General features: G+C 35.0%; 1 protein-coding gene across 4 annotated transcripts in view; it reads left to right on the top strand.

Moving 5' to 3' along the window:
* The window catches only part of LOC142335274 (high affinity cationic amino acid transporter 1-like), an 81825-nt gene that overhangs the window by 38103 nt on the left and 19592 nt on the right, over positions 1–24130 (top strand). For all 4 annotated transcript variants that reach the window (XM_075383703.1, XM_075383702.1, XM_075383701.1 and 1 more), the window contains 7 exons: positions 6216–6369; positions 6672–6894; positions 7431–7570; positions 8001–8103; positions 12130–12308; positions 12928–13109; positions 16666–16774. In XM_075383703.1, coding sequence (XP_075239818.1) covers positions 6216–6369; positions 6672–6894; positions 7431–7570; positions 8001–8103; positions 12130–12308; positions 12928–13109; positions 16666–16774 — 1090 coding nt within the window. The remainder of the gene's footprint in view (positions 1–6215; positions 6370–6671; positions 6895–7430; positions 7571–8000; positions 8104–12129; positions 12309–12927; positions 13110–16665; positions 16775–24130) is intronic.

Genomic DNA, 24130 nt, shown 5'->3' with positions numbered 1-24130 from the left:
CATTCGATCGATTTGTGTTCTTCTCTCGGAAGCAAAAGAAGGGCGAAACCGTAGAGCAATTCTACAGCATCTTAAAAGAACTGGCTGAAAATTGTGACTTTGAAAACCGTGAAGAAGCCATCATCAGGGACATTTTCATCACTAACATGCTAGACGATGACATTCAGCGGGAGCTTCTAAGGGACACAGTTGAACCAGAGAGGGCACTCAGCATTGCAGTAAACATGGAAATGGGTAATCAGAATCAGCAAAGAATTTCTTCTAATAACGGAGCAACTGGCAGTACGGTAAACACAGTACACCAATTCAATCGATTTCGCGGCGCGGGAGTACGAGGACCTCAATCAAGCAGAACAGTCACAAACCGTGCATCCATTGGACAATGCCGTGGTTGTGGTCAAGTCTGGACACCTACACATCGTCAGGTTTGCCCCGCAATGGGTAAGGAATGTAATCACTGTGGTTTGCAAAACCATTTCGCTAAAGTTTGTCGTCGAAGACTTAATTCTACAAGAACCACTCAACAAACTAATCGCATTAACAATATAGATACGGCAGAAACATCTAATCAAAATTCTAGCCAGGAAAGTCTAAACGTCATTTATATCAATTATAATGCGCAAATCAATTCAGACTATGATTCTTCGGATGATAATTACGTTGCCACTGTTGAAAATACGAGTTCCCCAAATTTGACACTGAAAAATTTAACATTAACAATTGGAAACACAAACTGTGATTTACTTCTAGACTCTGGTAGTGGTTGTACCATTATTAATATGTCACTCGCAAGAGAAATAATGTTCAATTGTGCTCAATCACAATGGTCGGAGAAAAGACCATTGGAATTGAAGTCATTTTCGAATGATATCGTCCAACCTCTTGGCACTTTGAAAACGCCGGTAAAATGCAAGGATTGGAGTATACAGAAGGGCAAAAATAACAGTTGTATCCGATGGATTTAGACCAATATTAGGACGGGACCTTTTTGACCAGTTAGGTATTACAATTTCTCAGAAACCTTGCCCGCAATCTGAAGTTAATAATATAGATCCACCTTGTGCAATCAAGAAATCGATGGCAAAGGAATTTCCTGATTTGATCTCCCGAAATGGGAAATCAAAAAACCACACGGTCAATTCAAAATTTCACAAAAATTATCGAGTAATACATCAAAAAGGACGAAAAGTACCCATTCACCTCCAACCGAAAGTGAAAATTGAATTAGAAAAACTGTTAAACGAAGGACATATCGAAAAGTTAAACAACTGTTCAGATCAATTTTTCATATCTCCAATTGTCATTACGGTAAAAAAAAAAGGACAAGTCAATCAAAATAGCACTTGATTCAAAAATCCTAAACAAAGCTATTCATAAAAACAAGTATCAAATGCCTAATATAGATTCGCTAATTCAAACGATTTCACAAACACTGTCAACGGCGCCGCAGGAGACCGCTTATTTCACAACTCTTGATTTGCAATACGCTTATAGTCAATTAAAGCTACACAGTGATACGGCCCGCCATTGTAACTTCAACATAGTCAGTGGTGATATGACTGGCACATATCGATTTAAAACTGGATTTTACGGGCTGACGGACATGCCGGCGGAGTTCCAAAAAGCTATTGATTGTACTCTTGCCGGTTTAGAAAATACTTTCTGTTTCCTAGATGACATTTTGATCGTTAGTAGAGGTGGAATCGAAAAACATCTCCACTTATTACGAAAATGTTTAATAAAACTGGATCAGGAAAACTTACGCATAAATCTGGCAAAATGTCATTTCGCAAAAGAGACGATTGAATGGCTCGGTCATAATATTACACAATCTGGTGTAACCCCACTTTCAAGTAAAACAGATGCAATTGGAAAATTATCGGCACCTACTAATCTTAAAAAACTTCGCTCTTTTATGGGATCGGTACACCATCTTGCAAAATTTATTCCGAATTTGTCACAATTATGTTACCCCCTCCGACCATTGCTTAAGAAAAATTCGAAATTTCTCTGGACGGAAGAGCACGATAAACAGTTTTCTTTAATAAAAGAACAAATTACGGAAACCACTGAAAATAAACATTTCAACCCGGATTTAGAAACGCGAATTAAATGTGACGCCTCGCGTAAAGGATTGGGATGTGCATTGGAACAACGAACACCTAATGGGTGGCATACTGTAGCATTCGCGTCGCGATTTTTGAACTCTGTTGAAGACAGATATAGTATAAACGAACTAGAACTTCTGGGTGTTGTTTGGTCAGTGGAACACTTTAAGTATTATTTATACGGCAAACCCTTTACTGTGATAACTGATCATAGAGCCCTTCTCTCTATTATGAGAGAAAACAGATCCAATAAATCATATAATAGTAGACTGACACGATGGGTAGATCGTTTACTACCATTTGAATTCTCGATTGATCACCTTCCGGGCACAAAAATGGGATTAGTGGATTATATATCTCGCGACCCGCATCAACAAGCTGCTAACATATCCACATACGACGAGCAATTTATTGTAGCTAAATTGGATATAATTAAACGTAGCGCAAAACGCTTCTTATTAAATGCTGAAAATTACGTCGATTTCGCAGCGCGAAATCAATCTACAAATTGCGTCGTAAATAATCCAAATTCCACTAATAACTTATGTAGTGATTTCGCACCGCAAAATCCAGAACATTCTACAAGCACGCAAATTAACGACTCAATTAGCGAATTAACGATAAATAATTTAAATTCCATCCCCAAAATCGAGACAACTAACATTCCTCACTCGCTTTTTGCCTTAAACCGACCCACCAAACAGTCACACTCTAATTTAAATCACTTTCAACGAATTGCAACAAAATTCAAGAACGTCTACATGATGTCTCAATCACCTTCTGACGACGACACGCTGATGACTGTTAAACAATCGACCCCTTCGAGAGTCAGATTTGCAGAGGCGGGGCCTTCTACTGTTCAAGCGGCACCTGTGACCCCCATTACACCTACTACAGATACAACGGGAACTTCGCCTTCAGTAGACGATTTGTACATGGATTCCTTCAACTTCGCGCTCTCAAAGATCTTCTCAAGCTCTCTCATGGCCAGCCTGACAACCAAGGACGCGATCTTGAAAGAGATTCGCGACTGCATTTTGACGGACAATGAAGACAGATGTAGACAAATTTCACCCTACATTCATTCCTTCTGGAAGGACTTACACGTGAAGAATGGGTGTGTCTGCATAGACGACAGAATTGCACTCCCACATGCTATCAAAGATGAGTATGTAGACGCAATCCACGCAACTCACCCTGGCACATGGGGAATGACGGATATGGCAACACACGCGTGGTGGCCATACATGCACAGGGATATTGCCACCAAAACAGCAAAGTGCAACCCATGTGTCAAAATTGGTAAAAAATTAAAACCTATTAAACCAGCAAATAAATGGGCACCATTAAAGCTATGTAAAGTTCCAAATGAAGAGATTCAAATTGATTTTGGAGGACCCATTTATAATGAAAAAAATCAAGAGATTTATTTTCTTGCATGTATTGATCGATTTTCGAAATTCCCAACAGCAAAAGTATTTGATAGAGCCAATGCAGATAATATTTTAAAGTTTCTTCAAGAATATGTTTTGCTACACGGTATACCCCGCTTGATTAGATTGGATCAGGCTAGATGTCAAACGGGGCAACGAATTAAAACATTTTGTAATCAAAATAACATACAGCTAATCGAGGCGCCAATACACGACCACAGAGCTATTGGTTTGGTTGAAAGACTCATTCGAACAATCAAGAATCCGTTAGCCTGTATCAAAACGGCGGCGCAAAATCAATTTAATATGAAAGCATCAATAAATTCAATAATTTATCAGTTACGAATATGTCGTCAAAAGACTATTGGAATATCACCTTTTGAGGCACATTTTGGGAGAAAAGCGAATACACCATTAAGCAATATAACGACTAATCCCGATTCAAAAAGTTTAACTTACAAAAATATTCTTAACAAATATTTAGATTTGGAGACTGTCAAATGGGACCAGCTCATCAAAGACGAAAATTGGAACAATGATGAGCGAAGCGACATTGAAATGGAAATAAACAAGGACAAACTGGGCAAAGAGGCAATGAAAAGACAGAGGGACGACCCAAACAAAGAATCGAGATTAATTTCTCATCCAGATGTTGGCCAACCGATACCAAGAACAGAATCGTCACTGGAGCTCAAATTGGCAAAAAAGAGACCACAAATAAAACGATCAAAGAAAAGTCTCGACGGTCTATATGACGTACTTGCACCAGGATCGTCAGTTATTAAAACAACCGAAAACACCTCAGTAATCAAAGAACCGGGCAAGAGAGAGGTTACAATAAGGAATTCTGACCTCGCAAAGTTCGGCATAAAGGCGGAACGAAACACAGATTTGCTAATATATGCAAATAGACGCCCGAAACTCCCCACGGGAAAAACAACGGAGGAAATCATTCACCACCATGCAAAGGAACTAAGAAAAAAGTTAGAAGGTGGAAAAAAAATGAAACACAGAAAAGTGGCAGATGACGTCAGCACAGTGTCGTCCATTCACTCTAATGTTACACGCGCCCTCCGAGTAAGAATGCCGACCAAGCCAAAGAAACAACAGACAACGGCGCCGCGAAATCAAACCACAGAGTCAAATAACGATCTCGCAGTGCCAATGGATTTACCGACTTCAAGCATCATTATCGCGGAGCCACCAAGCAGACCGAAGAGAAAAGCAGCCACGAAAGCATCCGCAGCGCTAATTCCTTCAAAGAGAAAACGCTCTGCCATATCGACCACAGAATCGGATGAATCTGTGAATCCAATTCAATCATGCCCTCCCACAACACCAAGTACTGCAGCAATTGGAAAACAGAAGAGACGGCAAAACATTAAAAAACAACAAATCGAAAACAAGTCCATAATCTCTGCAATACAAACTGCTGCAGCACAATCCAATCAAGAGGAGTCAAACTTCACAGTCGGCCCGTGCTCCCCAACAACTTCCTACCTCATTCAATTCTTCGTCTCTCCGAATTACGAGGAACCGGAGTTGTCTATGACAGTTGGCGAAGCGGAGAGATATTATGAAAGCGAAAGCGATTAATGAGTAAAACTGGCCATTCAAAACTCTGTTTAAAACATTACAGTATTAATTATTTAACAAGTACATTTTGATTACTAATTTTCTGATAAATAACATGTTATTTATTTCCGCCAAGGGGGAAATGTGGTACAATAGTACATTTTTAGTTTGAGTTCATTAATTTGGTGTAACCAATTTAGTTCAATTTCTGTTCAACTTAATTTAGTTCAATTTCCCTATTTTACTTTGTTCTTTTATTCAGTTTAATTTTGAAGATCAAATCCTATGATTTCATACTTGTTAATTTGTTTATATCTTATGCATGATCTTTTGTCTGTTCACCTTGTCTCGTGATTGTAAGTTGCCGCAATTTAGTAATGTTATCTTGTGAACAAATTGTGAAGCAGTTTTGTTAATCTTGCCTAATTTCATTCTTCTCAATTTCGTAATTCAAAATAGTTGACTCTCTCTCTTAACTAGATTTCAATTCGCCAAAGTCTAAATTCAGACGCATCTAAAGTTTGGTATCTTTCGCTAAGCGAAATACCCGATAACTAGTCGAACGTGATTTCGCTCCGTTAAATCAGCCTAAGCCTTGTAACTCAAATAGTCAATATTTGAATAACAAAATAAAGCCTGAATTCGCTCCGCCAATTCACTCTTAAATTGGCCGAAGTAAAGAACGCTAATTGGCGCTACGAAACAATTCAAATCTACAGATTGCAAATCTGTATGACAAAACTTTTTGCTAATAATAATACCATAATAATTAACCTAATTGCCTCTGATCGGAAACTCTTCAGGGCGAGACCAGTTACGGGTTTTCAAAACAAGGTAAATTCGGTCACACTACACCCTGTGTGCGACGCAACACGGTCAGGTATATGGGGCAAAATCTGAAAAACCTTAGCTTGGTTGGTACAAATAGTCTGGCCAGAAATCGCTTGGTTTTGGCATTTCAGTCAAGGTGCACTCACTGCATTGATGTGAAACAGCTCTTAACAAGTTATATTCAATTTTTGAGCGCAAGAAAATTACAAGTGGCTACTAAACTCTTCCCTGATCAGAGCTAAACTTGGGAATGTTGTTGTATTGGTAGATTGGGGTGATTGGCTTCGAGAACTGGACCTTGTCTCCGAGTGAGGTGACCAAAGGGGAAGGAGGTTTCATGCCATTTGGATTCAGTGGAGTGGTGGCTGGTGCCAGCATCTGTTTCTACGCCTTCATCGGCTTTGATGTCATCGCCACGGCAGGTTGGTTCAACAATTTAGGGGTACCACAGATCACCACATTCTCGCATCTTCATACAAGGATCGTGTATGATGTCATACAAATGAAAACGCATTTCCTAGTATGATTCCGAATGATTGCCGTATGATTACCAGGAATCATATATGACCTTGTGTGAAATCAAGGAAAGTTGTATGATGCACAACTCAGGACGAGTTAAAGATATGGAGGATCGAATACAGTTTCAGTATATTTCACTTATTAGTTGCAATTGGTTTGACTCAACGAAGTGGAAAGGAAGTGTTCCCATATGTAACCATTTTAGGAGAAGAGGTGAAAAACCCTACAAGGGCAATCCCCATAGCTACTATCCTATGCATTGCCATATGCACAGTAGCGTACGCAGGGGTTTCCATAGCATGCACAATCACCCTGCCCTATGACACCCTGGATCCCGAGGTACCCATTCCTCAGATATTCCGGGAGTGGGGTCTGCCCTACTTGGAGAAGGTAGTCAGTGGGGGTGCCATCTGTGCACTCACCACCAGGCAAGTTTCCCTTCTTCTTTTTGCCATATTTTTTGCTAACAGCTATTTTGATGGGGTGTTATTATTATCACTTTATCTTGCATTGGTAGAAATTAAACTGTCAAATTAGGTTGAAACAATTGAGCCCACAATTCTCTCCAGAGCCTCTCACGGCCCCCATTTTTCTAAGTAGTAAACCAAACTGTTATTTTTATATGAGGGCATCTGAGAACATGCCGATTCTAGCTTGATGGTGTAACCCTGCAGCCATGGAGAATCAAGATAATCATTTATGTTTTTTAATTGCATTTCTATAACTTTCTGAAATTTATGATCAACTCAGGGTTTTATACAGCTGTATTGGATATAGCTTTAGTATATGCTCTAAGAGAAATTGTTTGATTCATATAAAACAACTCGCACGCGTTGCTTCTATTCAAGAACGTTTCTAGCAAAAAAGTGTCTAGGAGATAAACAGAAAGATACAATCGTTTTTGTGCAGGAGCGCATAGTCGTTTCTACCAAAAAGTTCACCTATAACTATGATGACTATTTAGTTTGTTTGGAAGTCTGTTCCCTATGCCGAGAATTATCTACTCCATGGCCAATGACGGCATCCTCTTCAAGTCCTTCGCTTCAGTCTCCCTCACACGCAAAACTCCAACATACGCCACATGGATATCCGGTTCACTCGCAGGTTCAAACCTCTTTCTTGAATAAATACTTGAAATAACAACGTGCAAGTTTTTAAATGCTTGTCAGATTCTGGAGTGCCAGAATTTCCGATATACAGTGCCAGATTTGTTTTTAATAGAACTAGTTTCATTTGTATTCAATTTTATTATTTTTTGAATACGTACAAATGTGAACATTATTTCAAAGCCGATTAGATGTTTCCCTACTTTTTTACTTTTTAAACCGTGATGATGTATTTAGAATTTATTAATTTCCGAGCCATGACAAAAAGAGGTACAGAAACCATAGGCCAGAGAGCGGCTCAATGCTACACAGATCTGTCTGGGTGATAAATCATTGTCTCAGCATGTTCCGTGAAAGACAAATATTTTATGAAACATGAAATTTTAAGCTCTCGAATAATGGAATTTGACTAGCGGCACCTGTTTCAGCTGTGTTGGCGGTTATAGTAAATCTAGAGGACTTGGTTGACATGATGTCGATTGGAACCCTCCTCTCTTACACAATGGTTGCCATGTCAGTCCTTATTCTAAGGTTAGTTCCTATTCCATTATATGTGGTCGCATTATTGGAATCAACTTTTAACATAATTACTGGCCAATTTCTTGCTGTCAATGAGACGGATGGTAAATTGGGTCACAACAAAGAAGTCGACTGAGAGCAGTTTCATAGTGCTATCAAAACTTGTCTAATTTCAGTGCCTATTTTGTTACATAATGAGAAAACCGTGAACGTGTTCTGCTAATTTTTTAAGTTTTCTCTACAATTTTAAATTTCTTAGAATCTAGTTTCTACTTTTAAAAACTTTATTTCTGATTTAGGCTTTTTGAAACATTTGAGCTAATGTGTGTATGTGTGTAAGTGTGTGTGTGTGCGTGTGTGTGTGTGTGTGTGTGTGTGTGTGTGTGTGTGTGTGTGTGTGTGTGTGTGTGTGCGTGCGTGTGTGTGTGTGTGTGTGTGTGTGTGTGTGTGTGTGTGTGTGTGTGTGTGGGTGTGCGTGTGTGTGTGTTTCTTTTCAACAATTCTCTGACTTTGCTCACTTTGTTCCCTTCTAAACTTATCGCCGTATGTTATAAAATAGTCGACATGTGAACATAAACTTACAATGCAGACAAATCAGCACGATCCCACAAACCAAATAAGTGATTTTTAAAATCACTTGAAAATAACTGAATTAATTGAATATCACAGAAAAGATTAACTACTTAATTTCAGTTAGTTAAGTTTTTGTTATTATTGTTGTTCCGACCCCTCTTGAGGGCGGGGGGGGGGGAGGAACTGTATACTCAACTGGGTTTCTTTTGTTCAAACAATTTTGACCGATCGATATATTCATCGTAGAGACTTGTAAGTGGTATCATTTTAAAGCTCGTCCAGCGTAGAATACAGAATGAAAAAAGATTTTTTCAAATTTCATTTTCTCGAGCGAGTTATCGTGGATTAAATTTTTGTGAATACTAGACCGATTTGCGTTTATTTTATTCACATTTTCTGGAATTTTTGCCTAAATTTTCGTCATTTTTGAAGAAACGTAAAATTTGTTAACAATAGTACTGTTGATTTTATTTTAAAGACAAAAAATATTGTTGATTATTTTGATTTATTTTTTTTGGCTAAAATATTTGCAAAATATTTCAAAATTCAGCCTTCTTCATCAAAAGTTGCTCGTAATAAGCTTCTTTAGAGCACTTCGATTAAATTCACCGGAAGAAAATACCCAAAAACAACTAACACAATCTTTGTAACGTACAAAGGGAGCTAGTCTTATTTCCACTTCCATTCATAGTAATCTGGAAGTAAATTTTTGCCGTTTTTTGCTAATTTTTACTCTGTGATTATCAAAAACGCAGTTGTGTTTTTTTTTGATCTTTTAACTAACAAATTATATAGATATATAATATTCTAACATTCAAAACAACTGACTGTTTTCAATAAACCAAAAGCATTAGCAGAGTTGGTTTTGGTCCAATCTTGGACTGTTAAAAACCAGAAAAAGTTCAGATTGTAATCAGTCAGTATTTTTTTTTAAAAAATCTATATTTTTCATGTTAATTAAAGAACAATTCAAATCAAAGCTCACTGTCGATAGATCCGATGAGCTTCCTAAACATTCCCAAATTGATATGTCTGGTTTCTTTACTCGAAAGATTGTGGGCGTTTTGACTTAAAAATGTATTTCTTTTAAGTAAACATTGGTTTATTAAGCCTTGCCACTATTTTTCTCTTAATTTGGTCAACTTGTAGCTTAGCGTCAGCAAAGAAAGCATGCCTCTTCTTCTTCTTTCTACTGACTGAGAATTTGATACTATTTGCGGTTTTACGCGTTTAATTATGGTTTTCTCGCTTTGATAGTACTAGATTTCAGAACTTTTTTTGATTTTTAGGCAGTGGTCCATTTTTCACATTTTTCTCGTTTTTTACTTTATCACATTATTGAAAATTCACAAAATTTCATTATTTGCGTTCAAAATAAGGCACAATTGACAATATGGGCATGTAAGTGTCTTTAAAGGCATAGATTATGCTTTTAACGGCTTCGACTCCCCTCTCTCGAAGAAATTATTTGAATTTTTTACATTTTTTAACTCTCGTCTTTACTTTGCTTTTCTAGTAACACGAAGTTTCCTAGATTATGACACGTCCCATTGGTTTTTTCTGGAGGAATGTGTGAGCCTATATTTTGATTTGAGTAGATAGCTGATGGCGTTCATGAACTTGAAAACAATTGTTTTCAAAAATTAAAAAAAAAACATTTTCTAACTTCCCATTTTTGTTCATTTTTGTCTATTTGTTACCTAGTATCTTTAATTACAGTTCCCATATGGCATTATTTTTCAAAGAATTTTTCACTCTGATTTATTTGCGTTGAAGGCGATTTTTTTGTTACATAATTTTTTTTTGAAAAATAATTTTTTAGGTTTTTCTATCTGTTCTTCACTTGGTAGACGTTTATACTTAAAATTTGGATGAGCGGGGTCGGAACTTTTTGTGCAGACGCACATTAGCGAGCCTCTTTGTTGTCGTAACTTTTTTGAAGTCCTGGCTGAGCGAACATTGATTGAAACGAAAAAAAAACAACAGTTCAAACAAAAATTTAATTTTGAACCCACCTTTTTGATTGGCGTCACTCATTACCCCGGTTGACTAAGTCTGGAAAATTAGCAAGCCCCAGTAGGATACCGTATAAATCATAGATGAAAACCGCAATCAGAAGTTGTTCAAACTTCTAAGGGTCCTATTGGGGCCATAATAAATTTACTGTTATCGGGTTAAAGCTGTAGCAAGATTAATAAGGAACCTCTCTAAGGCAATAAAAAATATAATATAACTAATTAGAGGGGGAAAAATGTCCCGTTTCGAATCAAAAACATTCCATTGTACCCTGTAAGATTTTTCATCATACTCTTTAATTTGTTATTGAGACTAGTGGTGGCGGAGTTATTAATACAATTTATTAGAAAACTGATTCAGATCGGCAAATTATTTGCGAATGCACATTTTTTAAAACTAGAAAATCGAAAAGAGAAACAAAAAAACAGATACAACAAAACAAACTACCTTTAAAGTAGCTAAAAGTTCGCCACCAAAACATAGGAGGTTCAGTAAGCGTGACAAAAGTCGAATTGCGCAACCATTCTTCAAATTTGTTCTATAAAACCTCCAACTACTTAAAACTTCTGTAGAATTTTAAGAAACTTTTTAAGAAAGAGTTTTGAAGTCTGAAAATGAGCATCATCAACAATGCTTTAATTGTCCGCCATGACTGCTTGGAGTCGACTCATTTCTATACCAAACAAATTATTAATTTTTTTCTTTGAGTTTTGTAAAAGTGCAAAAATTGTAATCTACAGCTTTGGAAACAGTCATTGGAAAATTTTTTTATGATAGTCTTAGATTTTAAAAAGGACATACTCCGAAAAAACACCATACGTGACTGGGAAAATTTGATGTGGGCTTTTACGCGCCATACCGTACTAAATGTTGTATTTCTTCATAGTGTTATAAGTAATTTCAAATTTATTTTATGAAGGGCAGATCCGAGTATTCGGCAAGTAAAATTTATGAGTGCGGTGCCGTTGAAAACATGATACGGTCTGATACGCTGCCGTACTTAATATTAATATTTTTCTAGAGTACCTTATGGGTCTTCAAAGTCTTCAAAGATTTTTCTATGATTGGCAACCTCTCTATGGAAAGAAAGTTAAGAATATCTAGTGAAACATATAAAAATCAGCGGCACTAGATGATTTGCAAATGTGCGGTTTATTATGATTCTAAACTGCTGATTATTAAAAGCACTTAAAAACTAGCAGTTCATTGTAATCAGCAATTTTCAAAAAAAATTATAGCGTTATTTGCTGATCTCAAACTTAAATCAGTTCAATTTTGGTAGCAAACAAAAGCACGCTATCCGTCTAAAAATCTCATAGAAAGAGAACTCTTCCATTTTTTATTTTACATCAAAAAAAACTTTTGACCTGACAAATAATCTATTGTTTTAACTGAAGTTATGAGGAATATAGCTGATGATCTAAACTCAGTTAGATTTTTGGTGTGCAGGTATCGCCGTGATGCTCCCTGCCCAGCTTATGCTGTATCTAATCATGTGCGGGTGGACAAGATGCAGGACAAGACCCGTTGGGACATCATGAGAATGGCCGCCACTTCCTGCAAGAGCACGGGAACAGAACCTTCCAAAGAGAGCGAAACACTCGCTGTCATACTCACATTTCTCCTCAGTAAGAGTCAAACCAGAGCATTTCAATCATTTCAAGCTTTTATTAGTGATTTTAATTATTGCCAGACTCTTGGAGCGGTAACCGGGTCAACGAGTCGCTGGTGAACCAGTGTTTAAGTTTTGGTTTTTTATTATTTAATAGAGCCCGTAGTAATACGATTGAAACGCTTCAAAAGTCAAGAGTCCAAATTTGAAGCGAAAAGATATCGGCATATTGATGTTCATATACAGTTTCATACACAGAGTTTTTCGAACGTTCCCTGTGTTTCAACTTTATGAAAGTACCTTTTTCCACTTATGGATATGTTTATGGATATTTTGTATATAAACGTATTCGACAATTTTGCGAAGCCTTCAGAGAGTAAAATCTGGTCTCACATCTAGTTTAATAACAATGGCTATCATGCAAGCTCTCATAACACTTCTTGCACCATATCAACTTTCGAGTGAATCAGCAAACGACTACCGTCAAACCTACAAACGAGAAGCTAAATTACTATACAAATCTTAAAATAATGCTACAGAAAGCTTTCAAGTTGGGTTTTAGGGTAGGTAATAATGCTGGTTTTACCTTAAAGAGTTTGGTTGTACATGAATTCAATAATTTGATGATGTTTTAGCTCTAGGGGCATTTATCGGTGCAGCTATCTGTGTGTCTACTCATTTCCTCGACCAAAGCAAGATCTCCAGTAGTACTTACATAGCCAGCATTGTCTTTCTATCACTAACAAGCATAGCTGAGATTGTGATGCTTTGGCTCCTTGCTCGTCTGCCCCAGAAAAGACTTAATCTCCGATTTAAAGTGAGTACTTCTTTTTGAGCAGCTTCATCATGCTCGTAATCTCATTTTTTTCTTGAATTTTGACTCACGATTTGTTCCTTTAAAATGAACCGAGAAAAATTTCTTCGCGAAAAAAAACTTTTGAAGAATGAATGTAAAATATGTCAAAATTTATACCGTTTTTGAGAGTCGCACTTTTTTGTTCTATATGCTGCTATATGGGAAAGAACTATATTCTCAACTCGTTTTAGTTTTCGCTTATTTTTGGCCAATCACTGTTGTGACGAGAAAAACATGAATTAAATTACTGGAATGTCCGTTGATTGTAGAATGTTTAGATTTGAGGATTTTCTGAATTTTCCCTTTTTTCAGGAGTCATCGAGGTTCAAATTTGTGAGAGGATCTGGCTGATATTCTTAACATTTGTTCTTTTTTGTAGTAATTTTTTTCACAAATATGTTCAGTTTTGCTAACGCTCAGTAAGATCGTTCGCCAATAGATAGTGGGTTTTGTTTTTAAGACATGAAATTGTTCGCTGACTTCTTCGTCTGTCTCCTTCTGCAACAGTTTTAGCTAATTTTTGATAATTTTGTTTTTCTCACAGACCGTTAAAAAATTGGCAATTTTGGGCCTTGATTTTGCACAATCATTACGTGGCCAATGTCTGAAAAAGCAAATTTCAACAAAATTGCGTTCTGATTAAACAAAACCATCTTGAGTTTTCAATTAGCCTGAAATTTTTTTCCCGAATATTATTGCTAATGAAATTTTAAAAACTTGCGACCATTTTCAAAGATTTATGTTCTTGTGAACAGTACTACGGGTAATTTAATAACCACTATTTACCTTCTTTTTATCTTAAACCCAGAAATTTTATCGAGAGGAAAGTTTCTGAAATCAATCGCGATTTAGGTTTTTGTTTCATTTCAGTAATTAGATACTGTGTTTTGTGCGAACGTGGTAATTTTAAGGAAAATTGAACCAAATTAGCCGAATGTCACTCATTTCCACACACGCGTAACATTCATATCTTGAAACATGTGTCGTGAAAAAGTTTTTCCGGTTACATCACCAATATATATATATATATATATATATATATATATATATATATATATAACCCTTTTTGTAACAAAACATTATAATCAGAAGTACGATAAAGATATACTTCTAGTCTATATATATATATATATATATATATATATAAAGATATATATATATATATATATATATATATATATATATATAGACTAGAAGTATATCTTTATCGTACTTCTGATTATAATGTTTTGTTACAAAAAGGGTCAAAACCGAGTGTTTCATAATTTAAAACACGAGAAAGACTGTAAAAAACCGATTTTGCAAATTTTGATTTTTTTAAGGCTCATATGATTAAGCTACGTGCCTAAAGGAGTTCTAAAATCTTATTAATTGGCCATTTGGTTGTGTTTTTGCTTAAAACTGTTCAAATTTATAATTTTTAATTGTTTTAGGTGGGCTTTTCAATTGCTCGGAAAAATACAGAAACAACAATTAGAGGAAAATTTTGAAGAAGTTTCTCCTTTCAAAAACAAGTTCATTCCTCAAACAACTGTTTTGTTTTCTTCTCGTAGTAAATCAGCTGTGTATTTGAATACTTTTTGGTTAGTAATTTCTTCTATTGAACTAACAATTTGAGTACAGTTGTTAAAATATACCTCAAAAATTATTTTGTGGAGTCTGCAACCGTTAAAAATGCCTATGCTGTGAAAATAGTATGCAAATACTAAAGTGCAAGCAATATTTAACCAAAACTCCTGAATTTTTTAATGCGCAGAATTTCTGCATAAGGTTATCAAAATCAATGAGATCTTTATCTTCTAGTCATTTTTAAAATTTGATAGAATCAAGTAATTTCAGTTTGATTGTAATTGTGAAAGCAAAAATGGGTTTCCAGGACTGCTTTTTAAGCATTTATTCTGAAAGTTTTGCAATTTGTTGGATGAAAGGTTCTCAATATTTTTGAGTTTAATAACGATTGGTTGCAAATGCAAAATTTTTTCGATATCTTGTGATATTATTCTAGTTTTTGTTTACCTGGAAGATTCGGATTTGTCTCTCCATGGTAGCATCTTAGTAAGAGTCAAAAATATCCTTCTTAATTTTTTTTGCTTAATTATTTGAATCCGCCAGTTCTTCTACACTAACTATTATAATTTTCAAGATGGTTATAGAAAAAAGACCATTAAAGTTGCTTTAATTTCATTTAGTTTGTTTTCGATCAATTTTTGCTTTTCTGCAATTGCATTTTCGGTCATTAATCAGATATTGGACCTTCAAAAACAAATAGTATACATATGCAGACGTGCTTTTTGAACTCAACAACAGATTTTTAACACCATGCTTTTATTTCATGTCTATTCTTTATCACCATGCTTTTATTTCATGTCCATTCTGTTCCGCCTTTTTAATAAATCGGGGTTGATCCCAACGTTTTGAACGCTTTCGAGAGAAAAGGAATGGTGCGGATGGTACGGCTCCATGATAAATATTTCTTAACGATAATCTCGTTAGACGAGTTAATTTTTGGCAAATTAAATCGCGGTTGTTAAAATTTTAATTAAATATTGTAAAATCTTTCGGAATGAAAAACTTTTCTACAAGAGTTTGATTAGAAATGACTTTTGATTTTTTCGAAGTTATAGAAGCTAGTTTATTCAAATTCTACTGAAATCTAAGTTAATGACCCGATCTTAAAAATTTATACGGAAAAGATTTTTTTTTATTTTTAATTAATCTCAAACGAAGTTTGTAGCAATCATTTTAATCCTGTTGGTCATTTTTCTGCAATTTTATGCTTGACCGATTTTTCGTCCGACGTCCGACCATTTGACTTTTTGTCCTCAAAAGCGGTATAAACAGGTAGCACCCAGCGGGCATTAAATGCTCTTAAAGCCTTTCAGCCTTTCAGTTGAATAGTCTCCAAGTACCAAGTATGCGGTTCACAGAAACTGTTTTGGAGACTTATACTTATGGTGTGAAATGTGGTTCTTAGAAATTGACCCCCCCCCCCATCAGCCCTCCTCACTTCACCCCCCCCCCATCCCCACCCCTGCACATCGTTCAGGCCGTAAGGCTCGTGAGCAAAGACCCCCTCCCATCGTTGCCCCCCCCTCAGCCCCCTTCCCCCGGTGCACCAAACCCCCCCCCCCCCCCCCGCTGCGCTCACCTCACGCCCTTCAATTAAACTAAAGCTGGCCTCACTAAACCGTGGCTGGCTACTGACGAAGCCAACCGTTCGCCGGTCGTTTGAGAGCAATTTGCCCGAACTTAGTCGGTTATGTTTTTTATTTCAATGCCTGTGGATGAGATCACCCCAAATTAGTCTATATGTTCGAGTCAAATTAGTCCGTTTGAGTCTATATATTCCATAACGGTTTTCAACTTCGAAACGGCCGATGAAGAATCTAAGCGGCCTTGTAATTTTAATTTTCATATAGTGATGTCAGCCTGTTCAGCTCAGCCCGAGGGAATCAAAAGTTTTATAGATGAAATTTGATGTGGTTGAAGGAAGATATCACAGGTTGATTGTCTTTAGGTATGGGGTATACCAGCACTGCCAGTGTTCACTGCCTGGCTCAATTTGGTGTTCATGCTGGAGCTACCTCTCAAAATCTGGATTTATTTCCTCATTTGGCTCTTTTTGGGTAAGTTGCTGTACAACACACGTCAGGCATTGACATTTTTATGTCAAATGAGTTTCACTTCAACAATTTACTCCAATGAGATCTTTACTTCAATAATTTATTGACTCAGTTGCTAAAAAGTTTGCTCAAACACGGAAGTTCTATATTACAATCTAATCTTTATTTAGTAGTAGACTGGATATTATTTTTCTTGGCTTAATTTGATTGTTTTTTGAAATGATTTTAGCACACAGTAAAATTCTTTCTTTGTCCCAATTTTGCTGTACATATCATCAAAATTGTATCAAAAATGCGTTAAACAACAAAATGAATTTATTATTACAACAATTTTATATGAAAAGAACATTGAGCTGAAAAAAATTGGGTAAAAATACCATGAAACCTCCTTATTTTTACAGGACAAACAAACAACCACAAAAAATATTTAATCAAAGTATACGAACCTGGTTGCGGTCTCTAACCCTAAAAATCAAGAAAATATGAAGAAATAACAATTTTTTTCATTGTCAATTTATGCGATTCTTAAGTGGCGAAACAGTGGCATAAAAGTAAAAATTCCTCATCTCTGCTGTCCAAGATTTGGCCAGCAGAGATGAGCATGCAAGATAAAACATTAAGCAAAGTTTCGAATGCTAAATAAGTTATAACGAGACTGCATAACAGACTAGCGCCATTACGACATATGGAACTTGAACTCCACAAAATGGCTCATTTGGTGGCATATGGTCACCAGTTTTGTTACCATATTCTACATTTTAATTTTTGGAAAATGAGAATTTAAACTGCAGATTATGGTGACGGAATTTGTCATCATATTCCACAATTAAGAATGTGAGTTTGATTTTGGTGGATCAAATTTATCTATTTGGAGTTGATTTTGCTATCGCGGCACTAATCAGTTTTAAAAGCTAGTTGTAATTACCGCCCAAATCCGATAAAAAAATTGCATAAAGAAACAATTGTTTTTACATTAATATTTTATACTTGCATTTTAGCCCGAACTATCAAATTTGTCCATTCAGAATATGATCAGATTAAGTTATAACAAGCCCAAAGTTTCCAGTTTGTTTGCTTCTAGAAACTTTTTGCTACAGGACATGAACAACAGACTGAAAAGTGTTTTAGTTCAAAATAACGTTAATAATTACTGATCATTTTTCATGCAGAGATGTTTCTGAAATTAATAATTACTGATCACTTTTTTACAGAGGGATTTTGCAAAATTTATAACTACTCATCACTTTTCGTGCAGAAGGATTTTTCAGAAACTGATAAATATTGATCACTTTTCAAACGGAGGGATTTTTCAGAATTTAATATTTACTGATCATGTCTATTTCAGAGAGACCTTTCAGAGAATAAAAACGTATTAAGAAGTGCATCAAGAAATCAATTCGGCCTTGGTTTTTCTTGAAGAAGAAACTTTTGTGAAATTAAAGTCAACTAAAATTAACAACATGCTAAGATTGATTCAATGTATTGTTCAAGATTATTAAAACAATTGGTTCATGCTATACTAGTTACCTGACTCTCTTCATTGTTGGTCTGGTGAATTACTCGACCAAGGAGCCAGGATAGCTCAATATTGAATTGATTTGGAATTCGATGCTTTCGGGGTAGCGATTCGATGCGGTCTGTGTCGGAGTCATTTTACAGTCACATGGCAATTGGTTTTAAACTCCTAGCGTTTAAACATTTGAATTCAAACTATATATATGAAATTAAAGACCCATCATGCACTATGTAGTTTGAATTTTTTGGCACTGTCGGCTCACTTTGTTGTTTTCAAAGCGCATCTGAATTCCGATTAGCAGCTTTTCAAATGAACAGTATTTACTTTCTTATTTGTTGGTTTTAAGGGATATAGCCTGTGTAATCTGATTATGGCAAATTGTTGAATATTGTAGTTTAAAAGCGTGGAATCTGAAGGTCATAATTGTGATCATAATTAGCATTTTGAGCCAATTTTTGTTCCGACCCAAATGGGTTTTTTTTGTTCCGTGAATTTTCGCCGCTCGATATATTCATCGTAGAGAGTTGAGACTGGTATCATTAGAAAGCTCGTCCAGCGTAGAATATGGAATTAAAAAGATTTTTTTTTATTTTCGTTTTCTACAGGGAGTTATTGAGGTTTAAACTTCTGAGAAAATAAGATTGAATTCACGTTGTTTTTATTCACATTTTCAGGAATTTTTGCCTAAATTTTCGTCAATTTTGCTAAAACTTGTTATAATTTTTAAGAATAGTGTCGTTGATTATATTTTTGAAGACTAAAGACAAACAAGCTTTGTTGATTGTTTTGATTTAATTTTTTTGGTCAAAAAATCTGGATAAACATTTCAAAATTTAGCCTTTTTCATCAAAAACAGCACCAAATAAGCTACTTTAGTCCACTTTGATTAAATTTGCCGACAGTACACCCCCAAACACCAATAATACAATCTTTGTAGACTCAGAGGGGGGCTATTTCTACTTCAGAGTCCGCTGAGAGTGCACTGTAGTTAAAACCTTTTTTTTTGCTAACTTTACTCGTTGATTATCAAAAATGCAGAATTTCTTTTGAGTTTTCAACTAACAAATTATCTATATCTACAACATTCCAAAAATCAATTGTTCCTAACGGACAATAAGTATTAGCAGGGCTAGTTTTGGGCCATTCTTGGACTGTTACAATCCAAAAAAAATCGGCTTGTAATCAGTCGGTCTTTTTTTAAAAAAAAAAAGACTTTTTTTTAACAAAAAAGAAGAACAGAACATATCAAATCAAAGCTCAGGAGTGATAGGTCCAACCAATTTGCTTGCTAAGCAGCTCCAAGCTAATGTATTTAGTTTTTAATTGAAAGTTTATGGTCGGTTCTTTTTTTTAAAAATAATTGAGTTTTCAATAAATAATGGCTTAATGAACTTTTCTTCTATTTTTTTCTTAATTTGTTCGACTTCCAGCTCAGTGTCAGAAAAGAAAGACTGCTTCTTCTTTCTACTGATTTAACATTTAATCTCTGTTTTAGTTTTAAGCCTGAAGTTATTGTTTTCTGGCTTTGATAATACAAGAATTCAGATTTTTGTTTGTTTTGATATTTGCCAGGTTTTCACGTTTTCTAATGTTGTCACATTATCCCAATATTGACAGTTCTCATGTCACCTTATTAGCATTCAGAATAAGGCAACAATGAACATATTAAAATCCTGAAAGTTTTACATCATCGTTTTAACGGCCTCGACGCCTCTTTCTTAAAGAAATCAATTGAATTTTTTAATTTTGTCTCTAAATGTCATTTATACTTTGTCGTTCCGGTCGTATGAGATTTCCTGTATAGTGATAGCTTTAATTGAATTTTCATGGAAGAATAGAAGAACCGATATTCTGATATTAGTAGATAGCTGATGGCTTCCATGACTTTGAAAACAATCGTTTTCCAAAATTAAAAAAAAAAAACTTCTTAACATTACAATTTTGTTCTTTTTATGTTTCTTTTTGTTACCTAATCTCGTTGGTTAATTACAGGTCAAAAATGACATTATGAGTGTCAAGGGAATAAAAGAGATTGGTGTCCCAAAACCTTTTTTTAAAAGAATTTGTTATGATCTTACTGGCTTCGACACCGGTTTTTCACAAAAAAAAGTAAATTAATTTGATTTTTGTCATATTTGACGTTGTTTTTGTAGATGCAAGAAATATTCTGGATAATTTCAGGTCTCGAGGGCTTTCTTGTCATGAATAAACGACCCTATTTAAATAGCTCTTTTTGTAATTAATGCCTTTCATGACATTGAATGTAATTTTGTTTCGAAAAAAAACTAAAAGTATTACATACTTTAGTACTTCACTCTTTTGTCTACTTGTTACCTAGTCTGACTAATGAATGGCCACGTAATACATTATAGCTGTTTGAAGAAGGCGCAATCAAATATATTTTGAGTGCCAAAATTTGGCTTCACGGTTTTGACAGCGTTTTCTGTCAAGTTTCAATTGAAATTTTGTTTGTTCTTTGTTGTTCTTTTTATCCGCTTTAAAAAATGAATAAGGACAGGTCCTAATGCCCTTCTATAGCAGCAGTGGTAATCGTAAATTTGTGGTAATATTAATTGATTCCTAATGGTATTTATAACTTTGAAGTTAACTGTTTCAAAAAAATAAGTTAATTTTTTTACTTTACTGTTTTTGTTCTTTTTTGTATAATTGTTACCAAACCCTTTTATGGACTGGTCGCATATGTTTTCTGGTGATTTATAAGTTATTTTTGTTTAGTTTTAGGTTTACCTGACGGTATGCTGACTTTGTTATTAAATTTAGTTTTTAAGAGGGACATAAATTTTTTGATGTAATTAATGTTTGTTGTTGTTGTTGTTGTTGTTTGATTTTGCTGTTCGTCTTGACTCGCTTTCTTAATATTGACATATTACAGCAATCTAATGCATCAATTTTTACTCCACTGAGTTATTTGCTTTGGAGGCTATCTTATCGTTCATACAGAATTTTTTGAAAAACACTTGGGCTTTTTTGGGATTCGCAAAAAATAATTTTTGGGTTTTTCTATCTGTTCCTCATTTGGTAGACAATTATGCCAAAAGTGTGGATGGGCGGGGTCGGAACCTTATGTGCCATCGCACATTACCGAGCCGCCTTGTTAGATGTTTAAGATACAATTTGTGGAAAACGATGATTGAACTGGACCGAATGGTTCATCCCAATTTGGTACGCGCGCTAGTCTGTAATGTGTCCTATTCGAGAACCTGAGTTTGATTATTTGCGGGAAACTGTTAATTATCAACAGTAATTATTGAAGAGTAATTTTCTTGACTGCAGAGCGCTTTCGTTGAAAAATCTTTTCAAAACTCTCGTACCAACTTGGATGCTTATCTAGCAGGACGAATAATTAATTTGCGTGAGTTTGCACACATAACGGTTCAACCCTTTTAATACCAAACTATAAGTTTGAAAAAGATATAACATTTTGAAAACCAAAAACTGATTCTCTATGTTAACTTCAGCAAAGGTTGAGAATAATCGTGTTCCTTCCGTTTGAGCAGATCTACCAGTTTTACTTGAGTTAAGATTCTAAAGTGCTGAGTATTAAGTGCTGGGTATAGAAATTTTGTTTCCGCTACTGTCCAATTACTTGTTTTCCCTAGGAAGAAGTTTGCTGAAGAATGATTTCCATACATGCTTTGTATCTGGAAGTTAACCACACAACTGAAATTTTTAAATTAAGAATATCAACTCAATTGCCCAACAAAATAATATTGTTATTTGCTCGATGCCGTTTAGTTTTGGTTACTTTAATACAAAACTGCGCAAACTGTTCCATAAATAACCGCTGTGTTAATACCCAGTATCGTGGTATTGTTGCTCAAATAAAAACATTCGGCAGTTCATTTCTCAAAGTAAACTCATTTTAGACGAATCAGTCAAACAAATTTTGTTTTTGAATCCAATTTTATTAAGACAACCTTGTATCAGCGAAAGGAGGCTGTAAATCATCTCTAATGAAAACTAGAGAGCAATGATTTTTATTGCTTTGCGTTTTTCTTTGAAATTTAAGATTTTTAGAATGCTATAAGACAAAGAGAACCACAAAAGTTTTACTCAAGTAAGAGTTCGAAACAGTTGAAAACTTAAATGAGTGGATGTGACTTTATATCTACGCATAACGTTTTTATTTAGATTGTTCACCTTGTTGTTTTCATGCGCAGTAATTATCAAAACAATGATGATTAAACTTGCTTTTTAACTGAAAAATAATTTGAAATCTGTTTTTTATTAAAACATACAACTCAATTATTGAACTAGTAAGTATTGAGATTTGATGACCGAATTTTTCTCTTATGTACTTTAATATAAAATTGCTGAGATATATGCCTTACAAATCGAAGCATTGATGCCTTACAAATCGAAGCCTGACTCAGTATCTCTTTATATTTCCCCAAAATGTAACATGAGACACAAACATAGAAAAGTGCATTGTAGAATGTTTATTTTGAAAAGCATTAACACAAAAAAAAACAAATTGCGATTCCAAATCCGTGTGTAGTTGAGCGGAAACTGTAGAAACTAAACTATGACGCAAACCATTTCCAGTAGAAACTGAAGAATGACTAGCTTTGAATGCTTTTCATTTTATTTATTGAAATCTAGACATATAAAAATCTTATAAGACAGATGCAACAAGTTTTGCTTAAGTTGAGTTTTTACATACTTGAATACAAAAAATATGTATATAATTTTATTTATATACGCATATTGATTTTTTATTCGTTTCAATTTACTGTTCTTGGTGCGCAGTTTTTTGCAAGACAATGAAGATTAAACATACTCTTGAAAGGTAACCAAAAAATTGAATTTTTTTATCAGTACATTCAAATCAATTATTCAACAGATAAGTTCTAATAATTGAGCGCTCTAGATTTGTTAATTGCTGTAAACAAAAAGACTCAGATTTTATCCTTAAAATTGCAATTTTAATCTGTTTGCCTCAATACAGCAAAACAATTTTTACTTTAAAATGCAAGCATTGTAAAGCGTACTGTAGAAGTCAATTTACACTGTAAACCGGATCTAATAGAAACCAAAGTAGACAATTTTTGAATGCTCTTAATTTTTTTGCTTGAAATTTAAATGATTGCAAAATTGTAGAAATTTGTATTTTGTCGTTAGAAGGCTTCTAGCTGAGGACTGGCTAGCGCCCAAAACTCTATCGATTTCAAAAAGTTTACTCAATGGGTCGTCTATTTGCTGACACTGATGACTTTTGTCCTCAGTTGCTCTCGGCCGCCGTTCAAGAGTTCCGTTGATTAAATGAATTAACAGCCGAAAATAAGTAATCAAGCCAAAGTAACAATAACCGGCAAGAAATGTTCTCAACTGCAATTAATTAATCAATCGAAAATGTAGATACATAAACTCAAAAAAATATTTACACTAAATAATGGGTGCACACTTCTAAAATGAACTTTCATCAAATCAATTCCCAGCTTCTGAAAAGTATTTTCCGTTTCTGAAAAGTGTTCCTAACTATTTCAGTCCTATTTTTAAATTTATCTCAAAATCTGCGTTTCCGTCTTAACAAAATCTAATAGTCAAGTTTGTTGATTGCAAATTGTCTCACAGTTCAACTGGTCTTGACAAAAATTAATCAAGCTCAAACTTACTTTTAAATTTTTCTTCTCTATCTAGAACCAACTGTTCTGTATCCTCTCTCTTCGTTCTTTCTCCTCGCGGTTTTCGCTTTCTACTTTCGATAACTTAGATGCAACGCCTTCTGCCACTTGGCATTAGAAATCGTTACCTGTGTGAACTACTGTCATTACACCTCTTTGTTCTACTACTCGCTCTTTTTGGGGGATGGTTGATTGCTA

The sequence above is a fragment of the Convolutriloba macropyga genome, chromosome 2 (genome assembly GCF_964194025.1).
Source record: "Convolutriloba macropyga chromosome 2, txConMacr16.3, whole genome shotgun sequence".
In the NCBI taxonomy this organism is placed as follows: domain Eukaryota; kingdom Metazoa; phylum Xenacoelomorpha; order Acoela; family Convolutidae; genus Convolutriloba; species Convolutriloba macropyga.
The sequence above is the reverse complement of the archived record's forward strand: the minus strand, read 5'-3'. Positions and strand labels throughout refer to the sequence as shown.